Here is a 20,703-nt window from a genome sequence, read left to right as displayed (position 1 = left end):
CGGGATCGTGCCCCATTGCCTAAGGGAATAACCTGGCATGTGTCGTCCCCCCCCCCCCCGGAGCCCATTCCCCAGCCTTAACTGGAGGCTCCCCTTACCGAAGGGGTGCAGGGGCAGCGTCCAGGACCCCATCTCGTTGAACAGACTGTTGAAGTCCTGGAAGAGCTGCTCAAAGCCAAAGTTGTCGTGGAAGCGCATCCCCCCGGGGCCGAAAGAGAAGCCGAAGCCGAAGCCATCGGAGGGTCCCGCCCCAAAGGAAGGGCCCCCGTCGTCTTCATCCTCGTCCTCATCCTCGTCGTCCCGGGTGATCCCCCCGAAGAAGGGATCTCGGGATCTGTGGGGACAGTAGTAGGCGTCTTAGGGTAAGTAGAAGAGGATCCGCCTCACATTTGCATCCCACCCTTCCACCGAGGAGTACACAGGGTTCCCCCCCTCTTCGCAACAACCCTGCAAGGTAGGTTAGGCCGAGAGAGTGAATGACTGGCCGAGGTCAGACTGTGAGTTTGTCAGCTAAGGAAGGATTTGGATCCAGGTTTCCTGAGTCCACGCCTGCCGCTAATCCCGTAGCTCGTGTGGAGAGAGATGTTCACAATTCCCATCCACCAACAAAGCCTCATCACTATATGTGTTATGCAACCCTCCCCCAACACAGTGACTAATATTAGGACGATATTAAATATAATCTTCTTAAAAACTAGAGTACCTCTGAGCATTTAAGGTTGTCAGTCCCCCCCCCCCACCCCACCAGTGTACTCATAGATACAGAGCTGGATGGGACCTCAGTGGACATCTAGTCCAACCCCCTGTACAGTGCAGGAAATTCACAGCTACCTTCCCCCCCACTCCCCCAATTAATGGACATAAGTCTGACTTCAGGAACCACAACATTCAGAAACCGGTGGGAGTACATTTTGACCTTCCCGGACATTCAATTGCTGACTTAAAAGTAGCAGTTCTCTTAAAAAAGAATTTCAAAGGGAGAATAGAAAGAGAGACTGCTGAATTGCAACTGATCACAAAGCTCAAGACAATGCATCCTCCTGGAGTGAATCGAGATCTGAGTCACCTGTCTCATTACCAATGCTCATTTCTCCATGCCTACTACCCCTCTGCATATTTCCTCTAAATCCAATCATGCCTGCTGTTGTCATTCAAGAAAAGAAGAAGAGATTGGATTTATACCCCACCCTTCACTACCCAAAGGTGTCTCAGAGCGGCTCACAAACTCCTTTCCCTTCCCCACAACAGACACCCTGTGAGATAGGTGGGGCTGAGAGAGCTCTGACAGAAACTGCTCTTTTTCAAGGACAGCTCTTATCAGAACTATGGCTTGCCCAAGGTCATCCAGCAGGTGCAAGTGGAGGAGTGGGGGAATCAAACCCGGTTCTCCCAGATTAGAGTCTGCACTCCTAACCACCACACCAAACTGATTCAACTACTATGGTCATTTGCCTGCTAATGTCATTCAGCATCTGAAATCACTCCACTCTCCGCGATATAGGGCAGATGGACTTGCAGGCTAGCCGCATCTGAAGAACTGAACAGTGACTCAGGAAAGCTCCTACCCCGCCACCAATTTTGTTAGTCTTGAAGGTGCTGCTGGACTCTTTTTTTCTACCACTCTCCCAGTGACCAATGTTCCCTCTAAGCTGTGGGGTCTTGTGAGCAAAAATTCTACTTTGTGAGCTGCTGGCATTAAAGTTGTGAGCAGGAGCTTTGGCTGCTGCATAAATTAGTTTGCTCTGGAGCCCTCCTTCCTGAGCTAAGACAAAAATATGTGAGCCGGAGGCTAAAAAAAATGTGAGCTAGCTCACACTAGCTCAGCTTAGAGGGAACACTCCCAGTGACCCCCTGCTCTGTGCCCAGAGGAAGGCCAAAAACCTCCAGGACCCCTGGGCCAATCTGGGCTGGAGGAAAATCCCTTCCTGACCCCAAAGTGGCGATCGGCTTTACCCTGGGCATGTAAGAGAGGGTCAGAGAGCCAAACACTGGCTCGTCCCTTCCTGCTCTGTCCCCCATCTGCCTCAGTTCACACAATCAGCATTGCTGCTAGTCGGCCATCAAGCCTCTGCTTAAAAACCTCGTCGTTCCCGAGTACAGCTCGGCTAAAAAGCCTCCTGGGCCGGCAGGGCAGGCAGCCACTCGACCGGTGCAGCGGAATCAGCACCCCGCCCAGCAAGGAGAGGGGGAAGCGACCCCAGCTGGAGTGCTGCCTGCTGCCCGGGTACGGGCTCAGGCAGGGGTGGTCGTTTATGGGGTATTTTTTTTTGGGGGGGGGGCTTCCTACTAGGAGGCGGCGGACCCGCTTTCAGGGCCACGTGGCCGCTGCTCTCCCACCTGGGCTCCCCGCGGAAGCCGAAGAAACCCCGCAAAAGATCGTTGAGGCTCATTCCACGGCGACCGTGAAGCGAAGCCACCCCGCCGCTTCCGCCACTCCGTCGCGAAGCGGCTCCCGCCCCCCCCCCCCCCCGCTCTCGTTCCCTTCTGCCGTAAAGCGAACCAGCCTTCACGGCGGCGGCGCCTCCTGGGATCGCCGGGAAAACCATAGAGACGAGAAAGGGAGAGAGAGAAGGTCCGTCGCGAGTCTCGCGCAGGCGCTTCCTTCCGCTTTCCCTTCCCAAGGGAAGTCGCGAGGCCGGGCTGGGCAAGCGTGTCTTCCGGGGCTGGTTCCCCAATCCCCACCCCACCGCGTGACTCCTGCTTTTTGGTGCGGAGCGAAGGAAATAGGTTGAAAATAGGAAACAGAAGATCGAGGAAAGACCGCCGCACGTTACGTTACGTTTAAGATGACAAAGTTCCTAGTCCTCCGTAGGGAGGCCAGCCTCCAGGTGGGGCCTGGGGATCCCCCGGAATTACAACTCATCTCTAGACTCTATACTGATCCGTTCCCCTGGCAGAAATGGCTACTTCAGAGGATGGATCCTATGGCATTGTATCCCACTGAGGTCCCTGCCCTCTCCATGCTAAACCCCCCAGATCTCCCGGAGTTTCTCAATCTGGCCGGGAGGACCTGGCACCACTAGTCCTCAGGGCAACAGAGCCAGCGGCTTTGCAGTAGCTCTTTTATTTCCTGTGGCTACGTTTGTGTTGCATTTATGGTTACTAATATTAAATTACAAAATTGATTGTTGTATGCAGCAGCTGAACCAACACTTGTCAGGGGTGCGCTGGGCTGGTCCTGCATTGAGCAGGGGGTTGGACTAGATGGCATGTATGGCCCCTTCCAGCTCTGTGATTCCATGAACATTGCAGGTACTGGAGGGGTTATGTATCAATTCCTTAAGAGAGCCTACATAGTCTCCCGTGGACACAGGGCAACAGGGGGAGAGGCACAGAAGGTGGGCGGATTATCCCGGTGCGATCACACCCCAACATCTGGGAAGTGGAGCACACCCGTGGCTTACTGCCGACAATGCAGATTTAAAAACTAGTACCTCCAAGGTACTTGTAAACGTTTGCCACAGGCTGCCTCCAGACATCTGTGGTGTGATCGGGCCAGCGCGCGGCATCCCCCTCTGGTCCCGTTTACCCGCTGGCGCCGAGGGAAGTACCCGTGTTGTGCCGCTGGCGCGTCTGATCACATAATCGTGGATCAAACTGCGCCAGGGCAATTAGCCACACCTCCCCCCCCCCAGTGATATCTAGCCCGTGTGCCCGGGGCCCTGGTTTTGTTTTCATGACTTTGTAAAGTAGAACAAAGTTTGAGCCCATAAGAGTTGGTTTTTATACCCCGCTTTTCACTATCCAAAGGAGTCTAAGAGCAGCTTACAATCTCCTTCCCTTCCTCTCCTCACACCAAAAACCCTGTGAGGTAGGTGGGGCTGAGAGCTCCAAACTGTGACTGACCCAAAGTCACCCAGCTGGCTTCACTTGTAGCAGTGGGGAATCAAACCCAGTTCTCCAGATTATAGAGTCCAACACTCAACCACTACACCACTGGGTATAAACTTTTGTGTGCCAGAATGAAATGTGGGTCTTAAAGCCACATAGAGCTAGTTTGGTGTAGTGGTTAAGTGCAAGGACTCTAATCTGGGGGAACCGGATTTGATTCCCCACTCCTCCACTCGCACCTGCTGGATGACCTTGGGCAAGCCATAGTTCTGATAAGAGCCGTCCTTGAAAAAGAGCAGTTTCTTTCAGAGCTCTCTCAGCCCCACCTACCTCACAGGGTGTCTGTTGTGGGAAGGGGAAGGAGTTTGTAAGCCGCTCTGAGACACCTTTGGGTAGTGAAGGGTGGGGTATAAATCCAATCTCTTCTCTTCTTCTAAGGGTGCCAACTGGACTCAAAACTTTGTTCTGCTGCTTCGGACCAACACAGCTACCCACCTGAATCTATCTTGTAAGGTAGGTTAGACTAAAAGTGATGGACCCCTATATAGTGCAGCCAAACTTTTCATGGATTTAGCAGATATCTGAACTCGGGGCTCTGCAATACACTTGGCATCTGCATTACACATGAACACTTGAAGTTGCCTTATACTGAATCGGACCCTTGGTCCTTTAAAGGAAGTATTGTCTGCTCAGACTGGAAGCAGCTCTCCAGGGTCTCAGGTGGAGGTCTTCCACATCACCTACTGCCTGGTCCTTTTAGCTGGAGAGGCCAGGGACTGAACCTGGGACCTGCATGCCAAGCAGATGTTCTGCCAGTGAGCCACTGGCCCTCCCTTTAAAAATCCAGGAGAAGCTGCCTTATGCTGAATCAGGCCATCGGTCCATCAAGGCCAGTCTTGTCTACTCAGACTGGCATCAGCTCTCCGGGGTCTCAAGCAATGTTCCCTCTAAGCTGTGGAGTCTTGTGAGCAAAAATTCTGCTTTATGAGCTACTGGCATTAAAGGTGTGAGCAAACAGTTTGGCTTTTGTTTGCTCTGGAGCCCTCCTTCCTGAGCTAAGACAAAAATGCGTGAGCTGGAGGCTAAAAAACTGTGAGCCAGCTCACACCAACTCAGCTTAGAGGGAACACTGGTCTCAAGCAGAGGTCTTCCACATCCCCTACTGCCCGGTCCTTTTAACTAGAAATAGTAGGGATTGAACCTGGGACCCTCTTTGTGCAAAGCAGACTACCACTGAGCCACGGCCCTTCCTCTACAAAACTATTTGAACAAAAGGCTCAAAAAGAAACTGGCAACCTGCCTGCAAATACAACAGTTGAAACCCACTAATTCTGGACAGCCAGGAGTCTTCACACTGGCTCCGTCCTGTAATACATACTAGTGCCAAACATGCTTTGGCAAGAACTGCGGTTTGAATGCAAATATAAATGCATCTGAACATGGAATGCTACACGGCACGGTCTTGCTGCATCTTTTCAGCTCCAGTGCCCTGTTCCCCACGTCTTATGTACAGGGCAGCATCTGGTCACCCACCCAGCCATGTCAAAGACTCCTCACTTTGTGGAAAGGTGATATCGGACCGAAACGCCCCCCCCCCCCCAAAAAAAAAATTACACCAAGCAGAGGGAAGAGCTCATGCCACAAAGTCTTCCGGGAAGCCCATTGTGTTGGAATTAACACTGGGCCCTTTTGGTCACCTCGCTATTTCCCAAGGGGACTACAGAGTGAGGGAAGGGGAGCAGAGATACAACCTTGGGCAGGCTGGGGAAGAAGCCGGAGGGATTCCAGAATCAAAAGGGCACAGTTTCTGGAACATGCATCTGCCATCTCAAGGCAGCTGAAAAAAATCCCAGCAAAATTTAACCGGGGGGGAGGGGGGGGGGGGGGGGACGGGACTGACACAGCTCCAGCCTCTAATTTTTATCACTGCCTGCTATAACTGTGAAATACAACAGAAACACATATTTGGATCTTGTATTTTGGGTCATTTTTACTTCTGTGCCACTGGAGATTTCATGGACAATGGGATATAAACAATGAGCGTAGAGCCCCTTGCCTTCTTGCGCAAATCAAGCCCTCCCACTCGTGTGAGGCTGCCGCCGCCAATTCCACCCTTCCACTGCAAGCCAAGCCCCACCTGGTTCTGTTCCCAAGGACCCACCCAACCAGCAGAAGTAGGATAGGGTTTGGGGGGGGGGGGGGTGAGAGGAATGGGCTGTAGCAGGAAAGAGGGGCGGGTTCCTGTTCAAGAGCACAGCTGAACACTTGGGGAGCAACACACTAATCTCAGAAATATTTTAGGGATTTTGGGATATCCCTCCAGCATTTTGGTGTTGTTGTTCAGTCGCACAGTCGAGTCCGACTCTTCGCAACCCCAGGGACCACATCACGCCAGGCCCTCCTGTATTCCGTCGTGCTCCGGAGTTTGCTCGACTTCACATCCGTTGCCTCGATAACACTGTCTCACCATCTCGTCCTTTGCCGTCCCCGTCTTCTTTGACCTTCAGTCTTTCCCAGCATCAGGGTCTTCTCCAGTGAGTGCTCCCTTCTCATTGGGTGGCCAAAGTATTTGAGCTCCAGTTTCATTATCTGGCCTTCCAGGGAACAGTCAGGGTTGATTTCTTTTAGGATTGACTGATCTGATCTCCTTGCAGTCCAAGGGACTCTCAAGAGTCTTCTCCAGCACCATAATTCAAAAGAATCTATTCTTCAGTGCTTGGCCTTCCTTAATAGTTCAACTCTTGCAGTTACGACAGCTTAAAAACTGGGCCTATGCCTGTGCCTCAGCACGTGGGAGTGGCAGACAAAACTGGGACCCCTGGCGTGTCATAGTAGAAAATCCTTTACTCACACATTTCAATTGCATCTTTGATGGTCTTCCCTTGGCATTTTTCAACACCTGGGAGGGTACCTGGTTTTCCACCCTTGATTCCCACTGCAGACTGAACCCGCAAGGGTTGGCCTGACGCACACAGACTTCCCTCCCCCTAAAAACTGACCGTGGTAGCCGGATGGACGACTCGAGGCCCGGAGAACAGAGTGGGGTTTTCGTTTTTATATACAAGACACATTTATCCATTAAATTTAGAACACAGTACAAAAAAAACACTTCAACTAATTAATCTTACAATGCGGTTTCATATCAATTACTGCTCTTATTCCTAATAATAAAGGGGGGCATTGTAGGAGGAGGGGGGAACTCCAGGTGTTGACTCCTTTGGATCCGCCGGGGGGTACTTTGGGGGGGGGAGTGGGGGAGAGGAGTAAAAGGGAGTAGAAAAACAAAAACAAAAAAAAGGCCCCTACGGCTGAACAGCTCGTAATCTGAATGAATGCAGAGAGAGAGAGAGAGAGGGGAAAAAAGGGGGAAAAAAGATACAAATTCTATATTACATACAATTGAGGGAGGGGGGAAGGGGAGGGAGAGGGTGGCTGGGGTGGGGGGAAACGCCGAGCGTGGCCACGAGGGGCTGAGCTCGCTGGGGCTTGCGAGGGCCAAGCCGAGGGCAAGGGAACTCCTCCCCCGGGGTCCTTCCTTCTTGGTTAGGTCGCTGTCTGTCGGTCGTCTGCTTCCGGTCCGTCCGTCCGTCTCTTGGTTGAAGTGTGGAGCCGCCCCGAGCCCCTTCAGTTGGCGCCCCAGTTGTAGCTGTTGTAGGCGGACTTGTTTGCCTGCGATTTCTGCGGGATGGAACTGCCCTGGCTGCGCTGGCCGGTGGCACTCTGGAGGGGGGGAGACAAAAAAGGGGCGAGACAGAGAGAGAGAGAGAAGAGGGGGGTTACTCAGGCCCTGCTATAGGGTAAGCAGCCCTACTGCCCCAAAGATCTAGGAAGGCAAGTCCTCAGCTGCTTTCTGGGGGCGCAAACGGGCCCCAAACCGGTTGGCGTTCTGGAGTTTTGCATTCTACAGGACAGATCTGCTAACCGCACAAGAGTTCCCCGTACCGGCAGAAGGGACAGAGGAACAGATCTGCGGGAGCCGACCCACTGTCTAATCTGCAAGTTTCAGTTTGGGAGACTTGATACTTTTGAACACCAAACCGTGAGAGTTGTCGGTGCAGAGCAATAAGACTACTTGTAATCAGTAACTTTACACACACACAACTTTTAATTTAAGTAATTTTTGTAGCTGGTGTTCTGAAGAAGTGAGCGGTGACTCACGAAAGCTCCTCCCCTGCCACCAATTTTGTTAGTCTTGAAGGTGCTCCTGGACTCTTGCTCTTTTAGACTGCTACCGACAGACTCACACGGGCTACCTATCACGACCTAGAATTGGGAGACCGTGATCTATCAGCAGATTTCTGCCACATTCTCCTCCACCCATTCCGACCCCCAGAGAGATGATTCTTGGGGTTGTAGGACTCATGTGGGCAAAACCTCCGGACCTGGGCGCACAAAGCTGCTTGTCCACACAGATCCTGAACCCTAGAAATCATCTTCGGGGGAGAGGAGGTGATGGGGGGAAAAGAAGGTGGTAAGAAGCTGCATCTGCAGGATGTCTTCAAGTAGTTGTTTATGATGGTGTGGAGTTGTTTTCTGTTGCCCCAGGAAGTCGGACCAGAACCAACGGGTTGGAATTAAATCAGAAGAGTTTTCGGCTAAACATTAGGAAGAACTTCCTGAAAGTTTGAGCGGTTCCTCAGTGGAACAGGCTTCCTCGGGAGGTGGTGGGCTCTCCTCCTTTGGAGGTTTTTGAGCAGAGGCTAGATGGCCAACTGCCAACAATGCTGAATCTGAGAGTTTAGGCAGATCATCAGAGGGAGGGCAGGAAGGGTTGCCTCAGTGCCTTTCTTACACGCCCAGGGAAATGCCAGTCGCCACTTTGGGGTCAGGAAGCAATTTTCCTCCAGGCCAGTTTGGTCGGGGATCCTGGAGGATTTTGCCCTCTTCTGGGCATGGAACAGGGGTCACTGGGTGCGTGTGTGTGAGGGAGGTATTTGTGAATTTCTTGCATTGTGCTAGATGACCCTGCAGGTCCCTTCCAACTCTTACACACTGGCTCTAAGCCCTATAGGTCCTATTGGCCTGAAGGGGGAACATGAGCTTGAGAACCATTTCGTAGACTTCTGCAGAGTCAGGGGGTTTCAGATTAGATTGCTGATGAATGGCTAGAGGTCCATACCTGCCCGTCTGTTCTAAACCGTCCTGATGGTGGAAAAGAGCTGCCAAGTCACACCAGACTCTCACGGGGTTTGAAGGCAAATGTAGTTTGCCATCGCCTGCCTTTGTACATCGACCCTGGACTTCTAGGGCAGTCTCCCATCCAAGTCCTGACCAGGGCTGATCCTGCTTCGCTTTCGAGATCTGAGGAGATCTGGCCAGCCTGGGTCTATCAGATCAGCACAAAACAGTCCTAATTCTGTATAGGCTGTACTGTTCTATTTCCAAGTACCTTGTAACTTCCTTCCTAGGGGTGCAGCGCTGATACTTCCAACAACCCCATGACCACGCGAGGTGAAGAATTTGCACGGTCAAGGCACACACCTGTGTCCTCCCCACCCGCATCTCTGACTAGGGCCGACCGCTACCAGGCACCAGGCTAGGTGAAAGACGTGAGATCATCCGAGAGGTTTGTTTACCTGGTCTTCTTGCTGGCGTTGGAAGTACAGAATCGGCTGCAAAATTTTAGGAAGGTGGAGGCAGGCCGAGGATATGGAAAATATAAGGACACATTATGACAAAGCTCCCTGGACCGGAGCGTGCGAGGGGGGTTGACTCGGGGACGTGACCTACCAAGGATGCCGGAAGAGAGAGGCTATCCGGGCAGACTTGGTATGACCAAGCAGCAGGGGAGGGGGAAATGGGGAGTGGGGGACACAGGAACATCTGAATGATTAACCCTTGGGGTCTTCCTCTCATGTGCCAAGCCTGGTGTCGCTATCTCTGCACTACGGGATACAAACAAATTTGTGCAAGGGGAGGGGAGGGGGAGGGGGGGAGGGTAACCTGGAGGCAGCTGGCGTCTGCAAGGTGGGAGGGAGGGGATTGACTGGGGCGAGGGGGCAGGGGGTGCCTGCTTACCTGCCCGTCCTGCTGCAGGTGGTGGTGCAAGATCTGAGAGTGCGGCTGCTGATGCGGCGTCAGGATGTGCATGAACGGGGCCGGCGGGTACGCCGCGGCCGTGGCGGGGTTGATGGGACCGCCGCTACCCAGCGCCGACGGCAAGTTGAAGGAGGCCGCCGGGGTTCCGGTGTGAAATCCCTGCTTCTCAAAGGACTGCTGTTGGGGGACAGAGAGGGATTCGAAAGCCCGTGAGCCAACTTTCTCCTACGTGCAAGTTGATGAAGCTGCCACAGCCTCACACGTGACGTATTACCGAGAGTGGCGGTTGGCCAGAAACTGCACCTGGAGAGCAGCTCTCTTTCCTCAACGCTGCCTGTCGGAATGCAGAAGAGGCTGCCGTACTCAAGACCAGTGTTCCCTCTAAGCTGAGTTAGTGTGAGCTAGCTCACAGCTTTTTAGCCTCCAGCTCACACATTTTTGTCTTGGCTCGGGAAGGACGGCTCCAGAGCAAACTAATTTGTGCAGTAGCCAAATTGCTGGCTCACAACTTTAATGCCAGGAGCTCACAAAGTAGAACTTTTGCTCATGAGATTCCACAGTTTAGAGGGAGAATTGCTCAAGTCCCCTGGGGACAAGAGCAGGAAAGGCCCTGCTTGGGGTGACCAGGGTCCAAGTGAAGGCTGGATTTCACCTAAAACTAACCGGCTGATCTCCAGACGACAGACACCAGCTTCCCTGGAGGAAATGACAGCTACAGAGGACAGACTCCACGGTTTTGCATCCTTGCTCAGCTCACGAGTTTGGTGTAGTGGTTAAGTGTGCGGACTCTAATTTGGGAGAACCGGGTTTGATTCCCCACTCCTCCATATGCAGCTGCTGGTGTGACCTTGGGTCAGTCACAAGTTCTCTCAAAGCTGTTCTCTCAAGAGCAGTTCTCTCAGAGCTCTCTTCCCCTCCCTCACAGGGTGTCTGTTCTGGGGAAGGGAAAGGAGTTTGTAAACCGCTCTGAGATGCCAAGTGAAGGGCGGGGTAGAAATCCAATCTCTTCTCTTCTTCGACAAACACTGCCCCTCCCCCAGGTTCGATCCGCAGATCTCCAGGAATTTCCCAAACCAGAGTGGGCAGTCCGGGCCCTCCTGCATTTCACTGGTCTCAGCGGTGGGAAATGCGAAAAAACCCCTTCCTTTGGCCATTTTGAGAGGCCCAGGGAATAGCGTGTGCTTGACGAAGCCTGGGACGGGGGCACAGTCTCCAGAGCGTCTGGTTAAATGTATTTTGAGCACTGTTCGAAGGGTCATGCTAACTTTAAAATGTTATCAAAAATGTTTTTATTTATGGTGAACACAACAGCAAATATAAATTAAAAACAAGCAGTCTGAAGGTCAGAAAGCGACACCTGGATTAAATTTTTACATATTTCTGGATGAGTGTATGTTTATTATCATAGCATTAAAAGACAAAGATTGGATTTATACCCGGCCCTTCACTACCCAAAGGGGTATCAGAGCGGCTTACAAACTCCTTTCCCTTCCCCTCCCCACAACAGACAACCTGGGAGGTAAAAGAAGAAGAAGAGAAGAGATTGGATTTATACCCCACCCTTCACTACCCAAAGGAGTCTCAGAGCGGCTTACAAACTCCTTTTCCTTCCCCTCCCCACAACAGCCACCCTGTGAGGCAGGTGGGGCTGAGAGAGCTCTTTCAAGGACTGCGTGTGAGAGAACAGCTTTGAGAGAACTTGTGGCTGACCCACTGAGGAAGGCCCTGGAGGCCGAAACCCGCACAGTCCTGTTGGTCATTCGAATTATGCATCAACTACGTATGTGAAATCATCGCCACTGCATGTAAGATTACTAAAGCTTTTTTCAAGCTCTTGGTAACATTCTATGAAGTCTTACAAACTCTTTTCCCTTCCCCTCCCCACAACATATACCCTGTGAGGTGGATGGGGCTGAGAGAGCTCTTTCCAGAACTCTCCTTGAGAGAACAGCTCTGACAGAACTATGGCTTGCCCAAGGTCATCCAGCAGCTGCAAGTGGAGGAGTGGGGGAATCAAATCTGGTTCTCCCAGATTAGAGTCCACACACTTAACTACTACACCAAATATTTATTTTTAAAGTTAGCTTGATCCTTTGAACAGTGCTGGTATATTTCGGGTTGATTTTGTTTTCCCCTTTCTTTGTCCTCTAAACTTTTAGTATGTGGGTCCCCCAAGGTAAATGCCACAGACCCCCTCTCTACCCATCTTCAATAAACAGAGGTCAGTCGCACATAACTCTTTTCAAAACCTAGAATCCTCCTTGGCTCATTGGTGTGTTTTACTTTTACAAAGCAAGTGTTCGCACTCAGGATCCCTAAAAACATTACGGCTTCACTAAACTACAAAGGTATGATGGGTTTGAGTCCGCAAATCTTCCTTAAGGATGCAAGAGGTGCTTTGCTGTATTAACGCAAGACGCAGCCAAGAATCTGAGCCATCAGCCGGTGTGAGGCAGTCTGCCTATCAGAAACTGGTCCCTCCCCCACCAGGCCCCAAATCTAACTCATAAATTAGATAATATAGTATAAGAGTTCAGATGTGAACCAAATGGCTACAAGAGGGCCATGAACGGTGAGTCACCACTCTACAAAAACACTTCAAAGGGAAGATACAAGGTGAAAGTGCTGAACTCAGTCAACAAACTGAATACTCTGTGTCAACCTGGCTTAAACAGAGGCTTTTTCTTCAGTGGTTCCAATCTCCAGTAGCTCTACAAGACTCACTTTTTAGACATTTTTAATGGGCTGTTCTGAATGTGTTTTAACAGACTGATATCAATTTAATTTCTGCTGATGGGCAGTAGATTCGGGACCGATCATGAGAATGGATGCTAACTATCGAGCTGCTAATAGGCTTTTAAAATTGAGTTATTTATGCTTTGAAATTGGTTAATGTTTTTTTAATGCTGTAATGTTTTAACTTATTGTTGTATAAAATGTTGTAAGCCGCCCCGAGCCCACTTGGAAGGCAGGGTGGGGTAAAAATCCCTAAATAAATGAATAGGAAATATTTCTTTACACGGTGATTAATATGTGGACTTCGCTGCCAGAGGATATAGTGATGGCCAATGGAGCTATGGAGCTCTAAGCTATGGAGTCCTGTGAGCAAAAATTCTACCTTGTGAGCTACTGGCATTAAATTTGTGAGCGAGCGATTTGGCTACTGCATAAGTTAGTTTGCTCTGGAACCATCATTCTTGAGCAAAGACAAAAATGTGTGAGCCGGAAGCTAAAAAACTGTGAGCTAGCTCGCACTAACTCAGCTTAGAGGAAATACTGGTGATGGCCACAGGCATAGATAGCTTCATGAAGAACAGGTCTATCAGTTGCTACTAGCTATGGTGACTGAGGGGAACCTCCACATTCAGAGGCAGTCAACCTCTGAATCCCAGTGCCAGGAGGCAACATTGGGGGAAGGCCTCGGCCTCTCTGCCCTGTTGTTGGCCCTCCAGAGGAACTGGCTGAGGCCACTGTGTGAGACAGGATGCTGGACTAGATGGACCTTCACTGGTCTGATCCAGCAGGGCTCTTCTGATGTTAGGTTGACTGTACCAATAGCAGTTAATTTTCACTTAAAACTCTTTACTCAACTGTTTGAGCCTCTGACCTCACTCACCATACAGTAAGTGTAACTGTTAATCCTATTGATTCATGACGGAACCCCTACCTAGCCTTTCTACACCAACTACTCCCTTTCCCCCCTAACGCTGAGATTTATACTTTCATGGTATCCCAGTACGATTTCCCCCCCTTATATTTATCTGAAGAAGTGAGCTGTGACTCATAGAAGCTCATACTGAATTAGAAGTTATTAGTTTTAGTTTTTAAGGTGCTACCGGGCTTTTTTGTTTTATTTCATCAACACACAAACCTCGGAGATCTGTTCCAGATCAGTTCTGTGAATAATTATGGTGCCCTAAAAATTCTCCCGTTCTCTCCTGCAGAGCTCAGGGCCAAAAGAGTGGATAAAAGTTTATGGAAGTGTCATCCTGCTATTTGTATTTTGGTGCCAGTGTTCTCCCTCCCCTCTAAGATGTGACTTCAACTTCTTCCCTTCCCATTGAACCCAAGAGATACAGGACGCTACAGAATGTTTCAGAGTTTTTCAACACACTATAAGAGTTAAGGAGGAATTCTCAACTCGGGTCAACTAAATAAGCAGAAAAATGAACACATGAAGCTGCCTTTAAACAGAATCAGATCCTGGGTCCATCAAGAAGAAGAAGAAGAGAAGAAATTGGATTTATACCCCGCCCTTCACTACCCAAAGGTGTCTCAGAGTGCCTTACAAACTCCTTTCCCTTCCCCTCCCCACAACAGACACCCTGTGAGGTAAAAGAAGAAGAGAAGAGATTGGATTTATACCCTGCCCTTCACTACCCAAAGGTGTCTCAGAGCGGCTTACAAACTCCTTTCCCTTCCCCCCCCACAACAGACACCCTGTGAGGTAAAAGGAGAAGAGATTGGATTTATACCCCGCCCTTCACTAGTCCCACTGGGCGGACCAGTGTGGTGGAAAGGGAGGACTGGGGTAGGCACGAGGGGCAGGTGCTTCCCTGCACACACGAAGAAGAAGAGATTGGATTTATACCCCTGGCCCTTCACTCGTGTCTCAGAGCGGCTTACAAAACCCCTTCCCCTTCCCCCCCCACAACAGACACCCTGTGAGGTAAAAGGAGAAGAGATTGGATTTATACCCCGCCCTTCACTACCCAAAGGTGTCTCAGAGCGGCTTACAAACTCCTTTCCCTTCCCCCCCCCACAACAGACACCCTGTGAGGTAAAAGAAGAAGAGAAGAGATTGGATTTATACCCCGCCCTTCACTACCCAAAGGTGTCTCAGAGCGGCTTACAAACTCCTTTCCCCCACCCCCCACAACAGACACCTTGTGAGGTAAAAGAAGAAGAGAAGAGATTGGATTTATACCCCGCCCTTCACTACCCAAAGGTGTCTCAGAGCGGCTTACAAACTCCTTTCTCTTCCCCTTTCCACAACAGACACCCTGTGAGGTAGGTGGGCCTGAGAGATCTTGACAGAAACTGCTCTACTACCCCTCTGCATATTTCCTCTAAATCCAATCATGCCTGCTGTTGTCATTCAAGAAAAGAAGAAGAGATTGGATTTATACCCCACCCAAAGGTGTCTCAGAGTGGCTCACAAACTCCTTTCCCTTCCCCACAACACACACCCTGTGAGGGAGGTGGGGCTGAGAGAGCTCTGACAGAAACTGCTCTTCTTCAAGGACAGCTCTTATCAGAACTACGGCTTGCCCAAGGTCATCCAGCAGGTGCAAGTGGAGGAGTGGGGAATCAAACCCAGTTCTCCCAGATTAGAGTTCGCGCACTTAACCACTACACCAAACTGGCTCTCAACCAATCAAGGTCAGTTTTGTCTACTCCGACTGGCAGTGGCTCTCCAGGGTCTCAGGCAGAGGTCTTCCAATATCACCTACTACCTGTCTTTTAACTGGAAGTGCCAGGGATTGAACCCGGGACCTTCTGCATGGCAAACAGATGCCATACCACTGAGCCATGGCCCCCTCCCCATGCAACGTGTAAAGCTGCCTGCAGGTTCAAACCTTGCAACAACCCCAAAGGGTAGGACAAGGCCACCTGACAGTTCTGTGGCAGAGATCAAATTAAAACCGGGGAATTCTCATCTTGTAGATCACATCAACCTTCACCCTCCTCATGCTATGGAAAGGAAGACCAACATCACTCAGGGTGGCCTACATGACTGGGAGAGAAACGGTGATGGCTGATTCAGGTTGGACAAAAGGAAATACTTCCTTTACACAGCAAGTGATTAAAATGTGGAATTCGCTGCCAGAAGACGTTGTGATGGCCATGGGAACAGATTATTTAAAAGGTGCTAGAAAGATTCACAGAGGATAGGTTTTATCAGTGGCTACTAACCATGGTGACTAAAAAGAAAAACAGGTTGCTTACCTGTAACTGGTGATCTTCGAGTGGTCATCTGTGCATTCACACCCATGGGATCTAGTGCACACGCGCTGGATCGATGGGTGCTGTAGCAAGCTCTTTTAACGGATTTTCGCACCCAGTCCCTCAGGCATGCGCGGGAACCCCACCGCGCATGCCCAGAGGGTGGGTGCGGACATCCTGCCAGTTCCTTCAAACCGCCACAAATCAACCCCTATTGAAAATGTAGAAGCTGACAGCAGCGGGGAAGGAGGACGGGTGGTGTGAATGCACAGATGACCACTCTAAGATCACCGATTACAGGTAAGCAACCTGTTTATCTTCAACGTGGTCTCTGTGCTTCACACCCATGGGAGATTAGTGAGCAGTAGCCTACCTGGAGGAGGGTGCTGGCAGGTTTTTTACTGGGTAGCCAAAGACAGAATGTGACGTCCCATGTTGGTATTGGTGTTCGTACGGACATCTAGGGCGTAGTGCCTTATGGAGGTGTTAGGCGTGGCCCACGTCGCGGCTTTGCAAATGTCTGTCAGTGGCACTCCCTGGAAGAAGGCAGTGGAAGTCGCAACAGCCCTGGTAGAATGAGCCCTGATAGAGCCAGGCAATGTGTACAGCTCCGACTCGGGGCTCGGAGAGACGTCATCCTCCAGGGAGGGGCTTGTTTGCTCGCTGCCTCTCTGCCGGGATCCCAGCTGCCCTGGTCCACGTCCAACAGCCCCACGGACTGTTCTTTGGTGCTCCCTCCGGCTGTCGATCGCCAAGCTGAACTCGAGTTCCCGGGCTGCGCAAAGACCTTGGAATATTGTACTGTCCCGGCAGCTCTCTGCATCCAATAAACTTTATGAGGTTTTGGGTTTTCCCCCCCGCATCGCTTAAAAAAAATAATAATAGAGCCAGGCAATGGCTGTTTTGCGATCTGGTAACACAGACGGATGAGACCCACAATCCACTTTGACAGGCGCTGGGCCGTGATGCGAGTGCCCAGTCGTGCTGACGCGTAAGAGACGAACAGTTGTGAATCTCGTCTAGCCGGGTGTGTTCTACTGAGGTAGAACAGGAGAGCCCGCTTCACGTCCAAGGTGTGGAGTAGTTTGTCTTCCGCTGATGTTGGATTTGGGAAGAAATCAGGGAGGAAGACCTCCGCCTGCAGGTGGAACTCTGACACCACCTTCGGCAGGAAGGAGATGTCTGGGACGAGGCGGACTCCATCTGGCAAAAACGACAGGTAAGGTGTATCGTGCCGGAAAGCCAATATTTCTCCCACTCGTCTAGCCGAGGTGACAGCAATTAAAAAGGCCATTCTCCACGCTAGCAGTTTGAGGTCGCATGTTGTGAGCGGCTCAAAGGGCTTCCTCGTGAGCTGGCGGAGAACTAGAGGAAGGTCCCAGGGAGCGACTGGGGTCTTGACAGGAGGATAGAGACGCAATAAACCTTTTAAAAAACGTTTTGAAATTGGATGTGAAAACAAAGTACATCCGTCACCTGGAACATGGTGGGCCGAAAGAGCGGCCAAATAAACTCTTAACTAAGAATGGGAAAGTCCCGAGTCAGCTAGGGAGAGGAGGAATTGGGAAACTCATTCGAGCCCCGCTGAGGCGGCTTGAGGGGCGTCATCACCTAGGGAAGAACAGAACCTTCGCCATTTATAATTGTAGGACCTCCGCGTAGTAGGTTTCCTGGAATTCAACAGGACGTTCGTTACGCGGGTGGAGAAGCCGGTGATGTTATTCTCCATACCGTCAGTTTCAATAGTGGTATGTCGTGATGTAAGAGAGGGGAGTCGGAGAGGAGGAGGAGGTCCTGAGCCAGAGGGAATTGATGGTATATCCCCTGTGATAACTCGAGGACTGTTGAAAAACCAAGATTGTCTCGGCCACCATGGGGTTAGTAAGGTGCCGTCCGCGCCGTCTCTGAGTATTTTGCGGACCACTCTCAGAAGCAGAGGTAAGGGGGGGAACAGGTAAAGAAGTCCCGTGGACCAAGGGTAAAGGAGACCATCTCCCAGAGATTGTGGGTCCCTGCCTCCTCGACTGCAGAACAGAGGACACTTTTTGTTGTTTCTGGTGGCAAAGACATCGACTTGGGGAGCTCCCCACATGTGGAAGAGTGGGAGGAGGTATGTTGGGTTCATCCCCCACTCGTGAAGACTGAGTCCTGCTCGACTTAGATGGTCTGCCTGCATGTTCATGTGTCCAGGAATGTGAGTGACTATGAGGAAAATGTTGTTGGTGATGCAGAGGTTCCATAATTGGATGGCAAGGTTGCAGAGGCGTAGGGAAACAGTGCCTCTCTGTCTGTTGACATAAGAGAGCGCTGTGGTGTTGTCCGTGAGGACCGTGACACATTTTCCCTTGATTAAAGGTAGGAAACTGGTGACAGCATGTTGTATCGCCGGCAGTTCTAGGAAGTTTATGTGTCGCCTCCTCATCTGCACGTCCCATTTGTCTCCAACAGAAAGGCCCATGGAGTGCGCACCCCATCCTGTCAGGGAAGCATCTGTCGTTATGGTGACCTCGGGTGACGGAGGGTGGAAGGGCGCTCCCTGGAGAATATTCGAAGGGACAGTCCACCAAAGTAATGAGTCCCGTATGCTGGGAAGAGGGGATAGGACGACAGTGTGTGCGTTTTTCGACAGGTCGTAGTTGTGGATAAACCAGAGCTGTAAAGGGCGCATTTTGAGTCTGGCAAAGATGAGAACCGATGTAGTTGCAGCCATCAGGCCGAGCAGCCTCTGAATTTGGAAGGCCGTGACGGAGGGTTGGGTACGGACGACGGTGGCTAAGGAAATGATATCTGTTGCCCTGTCGTGGGACAGGTAAGCCATGCATGTTTTCGAATCCAGTATTGCGCCGATGTACTGTATTCGTTGGACCGGACACAATTGAGACTTTTGTTGATTGACTTGTAGGCCCAGATTGTCCAATAGCGCCAGAGTCTCTCTGACGTTTGAGACCAGGGCAGTCTTGGAAGGTGCTACCAGAAGCCAATCGTCTATATATGGGTAGATGGAAATACCTCAGAGGAAAGCTGCAACCACAATCATAGTCTTTGTGAAGACCCTTGGGGCGCTGGACAGGCCGAATGGAAGGGCCGTATACTGGTAGTGCTGCTGACCAATCGCAAAGCGTAGGTATTGGCGGTGGAAGGGGTGGATAGTAAGGTGGAAATATGCAACTTGGAAGTCAAGGGTGGCCATCCAGATGTGTCTGCAAAGCAATGGCATGATCTGTGTGGTGGTACATGTTCAATGTCTCCCTTTTGCAGAAGGACGGACACCTCCTCGAGGAGAGGTGGGGAAGGGGGCGTGGAGACGACGACGGGGGTATTGGGGTTCTGGTGGAACTGAATTTTGTAGCCTCGGGACAATATGGACAGTACCCACTCGTCCAAGGTGATGTGACGCCAATTTTGAAGAAAGGGTGACAGATGGGTTTGAGCTGACTCGGTGACAGGGAAGTCAAAAAACCCTGTTTGGAGGGTTTGGACTGTTTGGTGTGGAAAACGTGTTGTTCTGAACCGAATTTTGGTTTCTGGAAGGCGGGCTTTTGGCCTCCTGAAGACATTCTTGGTCTCCATCGTGTCTCTGGAGACTGATGAGTTGGGGTACGCCTCTGCCAGGACCTCGACCAGGTGCGTGGATGGTATGGTTGTCTTGCAGAGGATGAGACTCCTAGAGCTCGAGACGCCTTTATGCTTTTATCTAACTCCTGTAGAGTAGAATCTGTAGTCGCATTGAAAAGCCCCAGGCCATCGAAGGGAAGGTCTTCCACATAAGATCTGGTATCTATTGGCAGATTAGTGTTGCGGAGCCAGGAATGTCTCCTGAGAGCTATTGCAGAGGCCATAGTTCTGGAAGACGCTTCGAGGACATGCTTAGTAGTGTTGAGCTGTTGTTTTGCCAACACCATGCCTTCTTTTTGTATGACTCTGGCTGCCTGAAGTTTGTCGTCTGGGAGGTGGCTGAGAAGTTCTGAGAACCGTTCCCAGAGAGTATATTGATATCGGTTCATACAGGCCAAGTAATTAGTGGCCTTCTAACGCTCCCGTGGAGTAGGTGAGGAATGAGTCCTCTTGGATCTGGAGGAAGATGTTATCACCATCGAGTTAGGCTGAGGGTGCGTGAAGAGGAATTCAGCATCTGCCTCCTGGACCCTGTACATGTGGTCCAGTCGTCTCGTGGACACAGGGGCAGACGAAGGTTTTAGCCATGGTGTCTTCGGCGCTTGCAGAAGGCCAGAAGACACAGGCAATGCCAAGGTGGAAGAGGTATCAAGCTGAACTATATCATAAACCGCACCTGTTGCCTGTGGATGTTGCTGGACAACAGAGAGGCCTAAAGAGTGGGCCATTCTTTTAACTAAATCTGTCTACGATGTAAGGTTGTCCGATGGGGATATGGGTAAGTCCTCAGCGACATCCTAGTTGGGAGATTTATGGTCAGGAGAGGTCTGAGCCTCAGAAGCTTCCGTCTCCGAGTCTTCTTCCATGGAGTCAGAGGAGCCTTGGTGTTGTATTTGGACAGAAGTGTCCTCTTGACAAGCTATAGGTTTTGGTGGAACAACAGGGTTTGGAGTGACCTGAGGGTTGGGAGAACGACTTGGTTCCATACTATGGTGGGAAGGATTGTCTGCAGGAGGACGAGACAGAGATGCCGAAGGTCTGGACTTGTGGGGCGACCTCGATCTGTGAACAGAGCGGGACGAATAGCGATCCCAATCAGAATAGCCCGCTGGAGTCAACCATGGCATGGATGGTGTATAAGCCTCGTACAGGTACCTCAACTGTCGTTGATCCCACGATATCGGTGGTGGAGGGGGCAGAAAGACTCGGGGGGATTGACTTCTGGACCGTGGACATCTGGGAGACAAAGCAGTAGCTTGTCTGTGAGAACCG

The 20,703-nt window shown here is 51.0% G+C and overlaps 2 protein-coding genes across 8 annotated transcripts in view; both read right to left on the bottom strand.

Moving 5' to 3' along the window:
• HAX1 (HCLS1 associated protein X-1) overlaps positions 1-2,413 on the bottom strand; it is a 19,822-nt gene extending 17,409 nt beyond the window's left edge. The window contains exons 1-2 of the mRNA XM_015419132.1: positions 2,338-2,413; positions 99-334 (exon numbers count right to left, since the gene is read on the bottom strand). Of these exons, the coding sequence (XP_015274618.1) occupies positions 99-334; positions 2,338-2,390 (289 nt within the window). The 5' untranslated portion in view covers positions 2,391-2,413. The remainder of the gene's footprint in view (positions 1-98; positions 335-2,337) is intronic.
• Positions 2,414-6,876: 4,463 nt separating this feature from the next.
• Positions 6,877-20,703, bottom strand: part of UBAP2L (ubiquitin associated protein 2 like) — an 81,529-nt gene continuing 67,702 nt past the window's right edge. For 4 of the 7 annotated variants that reach the window (XM_015419152.1, XM_015419151.1, XM_015419153.1 and 1 more), the window contains 3 exons: positions 9,850-10,047; positions 9,408-9,443; positions 6,877-7,551 (listed from right to left, as the gene is read on the bottom strand). In XM_015419152.1, the coding sequence (XP_015274638.1) occupies positions 7,456-7,551; positions 9,408-9,443; positions 9,850-10,047 (330 nt within the window). In that variant the 3' untranslated portion in view covers positions 6,877-7,455. The remainder of the gene's footprint in view (positions 7,552-9,407; positions 9,444-9,849; positions 10,048-20,703) is intronic. The other 3 variants (XM_015419154.1, XM_015419155.1, XM_015419157.1) reach the window with 1 other exon arrangement.

Source organism: Gekko japonicus, unplaced genomic scaffold, assembly GCF_001447785.1.
Source record: "Gekko japonicus isolate JY-2015 unplaced genomic scaffold, Gekko_japonicus_V1.1 scaffold25, whole genome shotgun sequence".
NCBI lineage: Eukaryota > Metazoa > Chordata > Lepidosauria > Squamata > Gekkonidae > Gekko > Gekko japonicus.
Note: the sequence above shows the minus strand (reverse complement) of the source record. Positions and strands in the feature narration are given on the sequence as shown.